The sequence below is a fragment of the Plectropomus leopardus genome, chromosome 10, assembly GCF_026936395.1.
Source record: "Plectropomus leopardus strain MGB_pleo_1.0 chromosome 10, ASM2693639v1, whole genome shotgun sequence".
Classification (NCBI taxonomy): domain Eukaryota; kingdom Metazoa; phylum Chordata; class Actinopteri; order Perciformes; family Serranidae; genus Plectropomus; species Plectropomus leopardus.
In genome coordinates, this window is record NC_142185.1 from 18864270 (window position 1) to 18876392 (window position 12123).

Genomic DNA, 12123 nt, shown 5'->3' on the forward strand with positions numbered 1-12123 from the left:
TGTAGTGCTCGATATCCTTATCTAAATTTACAAACTTTTTTGTTCTAAAAACTAACCAATCAAACAAGTTTTCCGAGCACTATTAATCAAAAAAATATCATTATCGCAATAATGTGCGATATTCAAACTGAAGGAACTGCAACTGTTTAAAAAAAGGCAAACTGTGCCATTACATATCATTATGAATGAAGCACTGTGATACTGCACAAATTCCCAAACAACCAATCATATTCCAGACCTAAGACAAAATACTTGTTTGGTAGAGACAGGAGCAAAATCACATCAATTTAATTTTTTTCCCTGTGAAAATTAAATGCGGAAATTACCATTTCCACTAAAATCATGACACATCACAATCTGTCATAATAATCACAATATGATTTTTTTTGCATGTTGTGTAGCCCTACTCCACACTACAACTCAGACCCATAATTTAAATTATACACAAATATTTCTCTTTTGCTTAAACTGTTACACAATAGTTCAGTATGCATGTTGTAACAGGGTAATACTATGATTGTTTCAGCTGTATCATTTGGATTAATGCCTCGGAATAAGAGCTGTCATTGAAAACGACTGTAAAGCTCTGTGAGGCAGGTGGATGAGAGAGTGGCAGCCTTCAAAGAGTTCAGCGCTTTGACAGAAACAAGGCAAGAAAGCAAGGAGGCCTGTGCGATGGTAATTATTCCAGAATATGTCTTAATAGATTATGAAATGAAGGAAAGAAAAAAAGGTTAATGTCTGGCACAAAGCAATTGTGAAAAACAGATGAGATAATTAATAGAAATGGAGAGGTAGGCATTTCAAATGCGTCTACATGCTCTTTGTTTAACTGACACATTTCTGCTGTTATAAATCAGTTTCTCTGGTAAGTTGGAAATGAAATTTACACCACAATACAGAAATGAGAATAAACACACACAGCAAACCCCACATTTCATTAAGTCGACCTCAATACGCAGTTTAAAGCAATGATTGTTCTACATTGTGCTGCATTTGCATGTACAGAGTTCAACCAATTAAAAGCTAATTAATTAGACACAATTCTATTAAGAAACAAATCCCACTCATCAATATACACAACCTAGGGTCAGCCATTGCTCAAATGTGAATTGGCTCGTTGCACCACATGGACTAGAGAATAGCACAATAGCACTATTGGAGCTCACAATAAACAGTCTGGCACGGATATATTTGTTAGAGCACGAACTCATCAGTGCTGATAGATTTTACTTCCCTGGAAAGATAGCGGGACCAGGAGGTGTCACTTGGACATGCAGCTCTCTCTCAAATTAAAATCACTTTTAAGGAAAAGGTCAGGTGTTCACTATCACAACTCACAAATGCTCTCATGTGACTGTAAACACAATACGGCAGTCATACTGTACTCTGGTTATCAGATCAAATGTTTATCGATGGTAACAATATGCACCATCAATATATTCTTTATTGTCTCTTATGGAAATCATGCTAAAAAAATGTCTGCCTGTAATTCTGCATTCATGCTATGTTGTTAGATTTATGATGTTATGAGCCCTGCACACCTTTTCCACAACAAAAAAACTAAATTCAAACACTCAAAACTTGACCACCCTGACCCATAGGTGCTGCATAATAGTGCTTAAAATCAAGAAAAAATAGAATTTAACACAACAGCGTAGGTTTCATTTCAATAATGGAGGGACAAATATGAAGATGTGGAGATTCTTTGCCAAAAATTGTGAATGTAAAACACTTAATTTTCTGTAGTGTGGAGGATTTTCATGCAGCAATTTGTGCCTTTTCTCCATCAATTTGGTGTGCATCAGTTTTCGTTAAAATAAAAGCCCCCCACTACTTTCACATTTTTCTTGGATGGGACAAATAAAAATGTTCTGAATACTGAGGGGGACATGTCCCATGCATCCCCCATGAAATCTGCACCAGTAGCCAAATTTACACATTAAGTTGTATTGTATCTTTAAATTTAAGTCTGCATTTCACTCTAATTGGTGGCCTTTCATCGTACCCTGCCAAGCTGACTATTGTCTGCCTTTTTAGGTAACACTATTGTAAATGAGTATGCACTAAGAAAAAAAACAATTTTGGTGTGTTCATGTTGTGTTTTATTGCTTTAATAAGCCAAATTTCACTGCCTGTTCACTCGGGCAAAAATAATTCAATTTATGGCCATTAAGGTGGGAATTTAAACCACCACCAGCTACTGAAACAACTATAGATTCAACATCCAATTCACATTTTATAATACCAAAAACAGTTATGACATATACTGTATTTGTTACACGCAAACAGAGCGAGTAAAAAAGATGCTTTTCATGACAAAAAAGCATAATAGTAGAAGTGCTTCATGGCCTATGATTACAAGGCTTGAAATCTTTAATAAGAGCGTGCTTGATTTTTCACACTGGTTGAACGTCTATCTTCCATGTGCCAGCTTTCCGTCCATTACAATGAGAGCTTAAAAGAGGAAAGTAGGCAAACGGCCTGCTGGCTGAAACATCCAATAAAGAAAAAAAAAAACAACTACTCCACAGTTTAGTTGCTATGTTTTGCCTCTCTTACAGGTTATGTGCATACTGTTAAATAAATCTGCCTCTGGCTAATGCGAGTTCCCTTGATGAATTGTGAACGGCCGACAGTGAGGAGTCTACTGGTCCACTTTGTACAAGGCAATTCGTACAGCCTTGCTCATTTGGGTATGCATGAAATAACAATATCCTACTGGGAGCGTTCTGAGTTTCAAACATTTGGGGTCAACTACACGAGCAGATTCCACATGTGCAGCCCGTGGCCACTGAGGTCTGGAATCTACCTCCCTCCTGGCTGGGTGACGTTGCATGTTCTATTTCCAGACCGCGGGTTGAAGTGAGGCTGCAGGGAGTGTAACACTGACCCACATGACCTGTGACCTAGAAAAGCTGCCTGAAGCTCTGCACACTAAAAACTCCTCACTCCTTTGCTACAGCCTTTCAAAGGCAAACAAAACCTTTGCGCATAGCATGTGTCTTTTCATGCCAAATGATTTGCATCCTTTTTATTCACATCTTTGACTTGTTGTCAATGTATTCCATGCTGTTGTGCAGCCTGATGCTCGCTCTCTGAAGTCTCAAGTGGGAAGAGAGAAAGGAAGCCGAAGAGGCAAAAACTGCTTTACTTTCAGGCCCTGTGTCTACAGGCCACATGTCTCCAGTCATCTGTCACTAGTTTACATACATACTATGACACTTCCTCTCTCTGTGGGAACCCGTTGTCACCACTTGGCCGCCAGCAGAGGCTGACTGGGTGCTAGATGGGTCTCCCCCAGGTACCTCTAGGGAGCCACATTAGGCCTAACTGACAGACTGACAGGAACGCGCAGACACACACATACAGTTCGTCCCTCGCCCAGGCACTCACTCCTCCTACAGTACGCCAGCTCACATGCTCCCCAGGCATGGCACACTTTGCATAAAGCAGTGACTTTGCTCTACATCATTTTTTTTTTCAGACACAAAATTATTTTTCACCCCTCTAGCCTCTCCATGCTACATGGAAGTTTTGAAATGAATAATGGAAACAACAGAGCTGAAGACTCATGGGATCCATTTAAAGATGTGGGAGAGGCGATGCAGTCAGGGTTTGGACTGCAGAAACATCACGCTCCAAGTAAATGAATCTACTATTGTTCTGTGCAGTATAGAAATGCTGCTATAAACCGTGTGCAGGCGTATAAAAGCCAACATTGACATAATGTTAATGCATTTTCCTTTAAATCAGGGTGAAAAATAGAACAATAAAAATATACTTTTTTATTTCACCCTTGGAAAGACACAATCTGTGGCCAAACTGGCAAGAACCAGCTAAAAATTCTCCACTTCTTATTTCTGCAGATGTAATACGAGACTACACACTGGAATCACACCTTTTTAAACACAACATCAGCTCTTTAGTGCACACAACATCCTAGACAGCACAATCGGACAAGTGGCTTGATTTCCCTTTGTTAAAGTGGGAGTTTATACTATGTTTAGCTTTTCTCAGCGAAACCTTCGTTTGGTATTTCCACCTTGCCTCCCCAGATACTTGGAGTGGAAGCGAGCGAGTGAGCGTGGGGCAGTCCGCTGTAACAGCTATTTTAGACCATGCAAAGTCAACACGACTCCCTGAGGTGATTTCCTGATAATGAACACAAAAGAAGTGTCAGCCCTCATAAAGCACTGTGATGATGCTCAACTCTTGAGCGCTCTTTTTTTTCCACTCTTATTTTTCTGATTTAAATTAATCTAATTCCGTGCGGACTCTAAGAGGGACTGTCAAATAGGCCACACGTCAGGCAACAAGACTTCTAGTAACTATTCACTTATACACCCTGCAAGCAGAAAAAAACAGAAACGTCTTTCTGAATTTAAATGGTCTACATGCATTGATACACCAGTAACATTTTCTTATCGTTTCATATTTTTTTGTCCACGTTATGGGTTTACTTTCACTCCTGACAGCTACCTTGAAGAAAACAAATTTGTGGTTCGTGCAGGTAACTAATAAAGCACTTTACACCCTAATAAGCCCTTACAACACATAACATGACTGGCTATCCCAAAAATATCCAGTCACCCTGCCTCACTTCTGCGCATGCTGCTGTGGTCACGTCACAGTGTCACTGCAGACACCCGCTGCCTCGCCGCAGCCTGACACCTTAAACCTTTATGGCAGCATATACTCACCCCTCTATCCCCTCTCCCCTTCCCCTCCGCTCACCCCCCTCCTCTCCACACCATCAGGCAGACCTCAACCCATCCTCTCCCCGTCCCTGGCACTCAAGGCCCCCTCTGCCAGCACCTGGCACGACGCCAACCTGTCAGCCACCCGGCTCCACTGAGGATGAATGAATCGCTGATAACTTTTGCTAAAAAACCACTGATAGCTCACATCTCGTCTGATCATCGTTTCAGTTAATTGTCTCAAATATCAATTTGAGACAATTAGCATGGGAGGTGATGAATGGGACAATGAAAACAGTCGATTAACATTTATATCCAAAGCAAATCCTTGCATGCTCTTGAATATAAATATCAAAGTTAATTCAGGCGTTACTTCGATGAATTAGTACGCTGTTATATTGTCGTGCAATGACAAAATAAAATGAATGATATACAGCCTTATTCTGTGGGACAAATTTATTCAATTTCTTTTTTTCTTACAGTAACATATTTTATCTCTCATTAAATTTAGAACGAGCTACATTTTTGTCGAATCAAAGCGGCGGGATCACAGCCTCCCTGTGTTATCATAATTAAGGGGTTATATTGATTAAGACAGGTCAGCATCAAGACAAATTTGAGAGTTTGAATTCTAAAAAAGTACACTTCAGACACTTCGATTTACATATAATGAAGCGGACAAAAGTGGTGTGGTGAAGAAAGTACTTAAAGGTTCTGTCATTGCATTGGGTTTTCAGTCCAGATAGAATAGCGGCCTCGATTGCCAGATTAGTCAGACAGTTTTTGTGAGAACACAAGAGGAATTTCAATACAGCAAAAATATTGAGTTTTCTCTTATCCTCTTGTGAAAGGCTTGCTGCTCTCTCACAATACAAAACTCCCCAACAGCACGCAATAAAAAAAGAAAACACCTTGGAAGAAGGACAGGAAAAAACACCTCTCTTCACCAAGGTTATTCAATGATAAGCAACAGTACTCAGGCACACAATGACAGCTCAAAGTGCCAGCTATATTCAAAAACCATGGAACTGTAGATTTTGTTAATCATAGTCCTTGGGGGTTGAATATTCACTGCATGAGAGTAACAATAAATAATCTGGTCAAAGACATAATTTAAAGATATGGAAGCAGATTCATTCATAATGTCACATGATTAGTGGATAAATAACATGTTCATACTATCTGCCGTTTACTGCCACTCCATACACACTTTGTACATAACGCGTCCTACAAATGACGCTCTCAGCCACCATTAATCATTGTAAGGGGATGTAAAGAAGGCCAATAAGACAAGAACTGTGATTTTTTTTTTTTTGCAAGATGCACACTTAGATTCAGGCAACACTCTGAACTAACAATAAGAAAACCTCCAATCTTTATGGCCACTACAAAAAAAAAAAAAAAAATCAAGAGTTTAGCATGTCTAATTAAAATGTAAACAGTGTAATGAGGACATCAGTGATTTAGGCAAACGTCTCTCTGGCTGCCACTGGGGGTATGATAATTACAGAGGCAAATCTATGAATGCACATGAATCTCCTACAAGTCCAGATTAAAAGCCTTAGTGCTAAACCTAGTTTAGTACACCTGGGAATTGTCTATTCTAGCCAATCCCCAACAGGCGCGGAGCTGCCTCGTCTCCTTATGAGTGCAAAGACACCTCATGCGAAGGAGATGAAACAAAGCCTGTGTTTCAATGTGTTGGGGAAATGAGGAGAACAATGTGTTAAAAGCAACAAATGCCACACTCCATGTAAATAATATTCCTGGCCTGTATGGCCTGAATAAAGCAGCCTTACAACATGACTTATGGATGTGTAGCTGCTATAATCAGTCATTTGGGAAACCGCAAGCACATTGTGCATTATGGTATGGATCATAAAAACATCACTGGATGTGGATGTTTAAAAAAAAAAAAAAAAAAGAAAAAAGAAATAAACCGAGAACACGGTATTGCGTCTGCCCTCAAACTGGTTCTAGAAAAAAATGCACGAAGAAAAACAGACATGAACACTCACAATCACATACAAAGACGTGCACTTGCATATAATCCTTTAAAAACATTTAAATGATAAAATATGTGCCACAACACAACCAGAGAAACCTTTGTAAGCAATGTAAGACAAAATGTCCACTATAATATGCAATCTGTGTTGTTTTATCTACTAGAATCAGTTAAACTAAACTGGAGGTATTTTGTTTGAATTACAGGAACAAATAACACGACAGGCCTGCAGCTAGCAGATATATGAAGGGTTAGTACAAGCAGCCAATGGTAGGCACATGCATTTTAGAAAATGTCCATGCCATATGCTGTCACTCAGAGGGAAAAAAACACAAGTCTGAGCAGACAGTCGCTGTGTCTAAATGAGATGGTAGGAGGAGGAGGAGGAGGAGGAGGAGGGGGAGGATGGGGGAGAGAAAGGGAGGATGTCAAGGATTCATGGTCCTTCATCTTTGCAGTAGAGCAAACACGTCCCTCAGTATAGCAACAGACAGCTGCCTCCACTTTCTAATGCAGTCCAACTTAGATCACTGCAAGAATTGTCAGCGTAGAGAGAAACACACAAAGATAACATAGCAAGCTGCCATGAGGGAAACGACGGAGAGATGTGGATAGAAGAGAGGGAGACGGCGAGAGAGAAAGAGAGGGGAGGGAGGGAGGAAGACGTGGAATATTTAGAAGAAAGACTGGAGTTTTTTGTCCCTTCTGCTAGCGTCTCTCACTCTGTTGGGGACTCCCTCGCTTTTTATATGAAAAGACACCACTTAACATATTTGCTTAAAGATGACAATCCTGCACTGATCTCATCCAATACAGTCGTTTGGCTGAGTGGGATTTCTTGTAGTTACTGACAAATAGATCCATCTGTAAAGATTAATATTTCATCAATTTACAGACAGTGCTGCAGACATCCCAGGGGGTGTTTACACAGAGTCAGCTCAAGGTATTCAGGAGCTGGATTTAATTCTCATCATTAGTGCACATATAAAGTGTCTGTCCTGTCATATGCCGCCTCCCTGTAATAATGGTTTACAGGGAGGCTGTCAATTTTAGCGATCACATCACTAATAGTGCTGCACACTTCAGATTATGGACAGAGCATTTAGAGCAGCTAAACTGCTTCACACAGACACATTAAGTAATGAATCAAGAATATACTGTTGTGGTCAAAACAGCAGGCAACACAAACATTACATTTGTGAAGATCTGATTTGATGTACGTATTCCAGTTAGTACACAAAAAATTAATAGCAGCTTATTTTTCTATTTTTATAAGTTTTAATTTTTTTCTAGAAATTTAAAGGCTACTTTGAAAATGTGTTTGTTTTTTACATAAATCTGTCTGACAACATTAAATCTTCCTTTGTCTGTATAACACAACTAAAAATAACAAGTATATTTATCCATTCTTGTGTCAGTGGGACATCTGTGGACGTAATTATTAACTAATTATTTACTTCATACAACTTCTTGTTATTATTTACAGTCACTCCTCAAAGTGTGAACATGTGTGACACTCGGTAAAGAGGGTGATGAAAACAGGAGGGTCAGCATCTGTCGTCAAATCCATCTCAGAGATCCACATCAAGCGACAGCTTAGATTGCTATCATAAGTGCTATCCTATCAGAAATAAACAGAGCTGTCAGCTCCTCTCCATGCACACCCGAGGTGTCCGGGGTTAAATAAGGACCTGCAAGAATCACCTAACACGCTGCAGGAGCTCAGACATGGAACCCTTCCACACTAAATATCCTCAGGTTGTAATTGATAGTTAAGATATTTAAGATAAAAAATGTGAGAGAATTGATTTGTTATAAGGATACTTTATATTTTTTGTCCAGATAAAACTACTGTTGTACCATATTTTTACAATAACTTCCAATAAAATTAATTGTGATCATACTGTAACACGAAAACATGCATTATTGTGATTTTTAGATGTCCTCAATTGCTATTGAGATTCCAAATATAAAATGGTAACTACCTTAAAACATATTTTCCGAAGGGTATTTCAGAATGCGAGTACATGAAAACTTTAGATACAGATTTAAATATCATTAATTGCTCCACATTATCTGCCACCCTGCTTTATCTGTTTCTGAGCAGTTCAAATCTAAGTTCGTTTGTAACAAAAATACCCACCACACACGAGGGGGGTCTAAATATGAAACACATAAAAATCCGACCAACAAATTTAATACCCACTTTACAAAAACACATTACAACCAAACACTCAAACATAATGAATGTGGTAGTAATGTACATTTTTTTCCCTCCACTGAGTGACGGATGGTGCAATGCTGTTATTTTTTTGAAGAGGAATGAAAACATACTTCAGTTCACTGCTGATGATGTTAATTTCCTCTCAAAGGAAAACATGCAAATGAAATGTGTGAACACAATTAAGTAAATTGTTCTATGGAGGTGGGAAAGGTTCGCTTAGGACAAAGTGTTTGCGAAAGAGAGACAGCACACAACTTGTTACACCTCATGACTTTGTATCCAGGCTCACATCCATTTACTGGATTGCCACAAACCATTTCCACTGGAACACGAAATAACAACTATCTCTGAAGCTGTCTTTCGACTCATTTGTGAGAAAATCTATTTTAAGTTCCGCTCAATTGGTATACGGTGTGACATGTGGATAATAGAAAGTACACCACAACTTCCTAAATGAAGACAAGATGACTTATCCTAAAAGTCAATCTATATCATATAGTTGTTTTTGAATTACCTATGCAATAGTAATATTGTCAACATACTTAATCATTGCTGCAGATTACAGAGAATTACAGATATTTTTTATTGTACTTGATTTTGCATCATCCTTCATAATTGAAATGACTAAACATAAGATTTAGTTTATCTGTGATGCAGCTGGTATTAGATGATAATTGTGACGCTACATGTATTGTTCTATGCAGTTTTCCTACAAACAGCAAGGGATTTCACTGGAGGTAATCATTTTCCAAATGTTTACAAGAAATCCTGGGCTGCAGCCATCATTAATTTTTAGAATATATGACATTTTAAAGATGTCATGATGATATATCCTATACACTTAATATTTAATTTATGGCAAATAAATTACATAATAGCAGACTATTTATCCACATGAGAAAATGTTAAAAATAAAAAGTCATTTGAAATTTAATTTCTTAAAGAAAAATTTGCAACACTTCTGGATAAATTAACATCTAAAAAATCTGTATAATGTTAGAGTGATGCATGCAAAAATATAAAGGCAGTGAAATGAGAAAGAAAAAGTTAAACTGCACATAAAGAATGCCAGTAACCAAATTAAAATGGGGGCAAATTCTTTAACCTTCACAAGATACTTTGAGCCTAATTGATAATGCCACTTGTATGAAATTAATCACATTACTCTGCACTAGCTCATTTAATACTATTGTTATTATCTAAATTAAGTAAACTTTTGAAGATGAACCAAACATGCACAAAGACAAAATGCATTGCTGCACCAACAGCATCTTTTCACATATGACAAATATGAAATAATGACAATAATATTAATGATAATTCCAAAAAATGAACATACCATAAATACTGGTGCTAGTGATCATGTCTTCAAGCCTAAAAACAAGAGGAGAGGGGGAAAAACAGCAGAAACGGAATTTTCACGAGAAGGAATTCCAAAGGTTGCTTCTCATTACAGGCACTTTTTTTCCTCAGCTATCGGATTTCACAAGTTTTTGAAAAACGCACGGTCCCTTGTTCGTTCCTCAGGTATTCATTTAGGTCGTGTAATTAAGGACAAACCAAAGGGAAACGGAACATGCGACATAAAATAAAATAAAAACAGCCCTGGACGGAGACGCAGAAACAGGCACGGCTGGAGCCTGTCACTTCTTGCGCGAGTTGAAACGAGAGAATAGGAAGCATGTGAGAGACTGTAGATGACATAAAACACACATTCTTCATGCCGCCTATTAGAGGAAGAGGCTAAACCAGCGTGATGCCCCCCTCCCTTTACTTTTAAAATAGATTACTTGCCAGCAGTTGTCCCACTAAGAGCGCAATGACAACCCATCTATTAACCTCCCGCCTGCGGTTATCGCGGCAAGTTTTATTCAGGCTGACATGCAAAAACTTCTCGTTGTAGTAAAGTTATTTAAGAGGCTGCTTACGGACCTATTTGCAACCATCTCCTAAAACTACGGAGTGGAAAAACATCAATTGCAAACTCGCTCTAATCCCGCAACTTTACAGCGTTTATTTAATGTTTCCTGCAGCGATGACAAGTCGTTTGTGTAAAGGCAGATTGCACAGACTGCAGTTCTGTGATGCGCGACACAGTCTCTCAGCGAGCGTTTGCGCGTACAGGGGCTGCTCCGTTTCTCTTTTTAATTGTCAACATCGCTGATAGGCAGGATAAGACTTACCTGTGTAGGTGCCAGGGCAGCGTCAGGGTTTATAGTACCATCGATCCGGTGAGTGCGCAGATGAATGGCTCGCGGAGGTTAAGCGCGGCTGCTCGCGATTTGAAACCATTCCAAGTTAGTGAGGGGAAGACTGACCACAGCCTCTGCCATGTTGGAATTCCAAACCCTGGACAGCTGCTCCGCTGACTGAAGGCAGCACGCTGCACACTGCGCATGATCTGTGCGGCGGGAGCCAAATTCAAAGAGAATCAACCTTAATAAGCGGCACTTCACGACCAGCCTATCATGACAACATCATGCTATAGGCTGCTTGATGCATTAACTGTTTAATTGTACTGTCTGCACGCAGGACTGCGGGACTGCTTTCTCCTGCCCTGTGCTGTATAGCCCATCTGCACCGCTTGGCACGAACTGAGGTGCATCATGTGAATATTACTGAACGTGACAGCATTTAGTTGAATTGCGTTTTACTGTTGAGTGTTACCTCTGCTCTGTAGATCTGTCAAAAATATATTTTACTATGTTCATTGACTGCTTATATGTGCCTATTTTAATTTCGTCTGCTTGGCCAGGACCTGCTCTAGAGTCAAATTCAAGGACTTAAGAGCACTAATTTTTATTTTCAAGGATGATATTGTTTTCTCCAGAACCATCTGCTGAATATTTAGTATGCTGAAAATATTATTATTGCATAGGTTATTTAAAAAACAAACAAACTATATGATGTAGAATGACTTTCAGGATAACTCACCTTGTCTTCATCTAGGGAAGTTCAGTTATATTCAATACAAAAACTGGAGGGCATTTTGAAAGACATGCAGATACCTTTTCATCTAGGCTATATGTCACACTGTTGCAAAAAATTGTGCAAATTTATAAACAGAGTAAACACATGCCACCAGGGTCTAAAATCAATTTATGATTAACTAACTGCTGCTTATTTACTACAAAATTTCAGCTAAAAATAGACACTAATGCCGTCTCCGGTATGAGTGTTTTGGAAGCTTGCTA

At 39.0% G+C, this 12123-nt stretch overlaps 1 protein-coding gene across 2 annotated transcripts in view; it reads right to left on the reverse strand.

Moving 5' to 3' along the window:
* The window catches only part of fign (fidgetin), a 31890-nt gene extending 20588 nt beyond the window's left edge, over positions 1–11302 (reverse strand). Inside the window, exons 1-2 of one of the 2 annotated variants that reach the window (XM_042495166.2) lie at positions 11113–11302; positions 10269–10303 (exon numbers count right to left, since the gene is read on the reverse strand). In XM_042495166.2, coding sequence (XP_042351100.2) covers positions 10269–10293 — 25 coding nt within the window. In that variant the 5' untranslated portion in view covers positions 10294–10303; positions 11113–11302. The remainder of the gene's footprint in view (positions 1–10268; positions 10304–11112) is intronic. The other variant, XM_088083219.1, reaches the window with a different exon arrangement.
* Between the last annotated feature and the right edge of the window lie 821 nt (positions 11303–12123).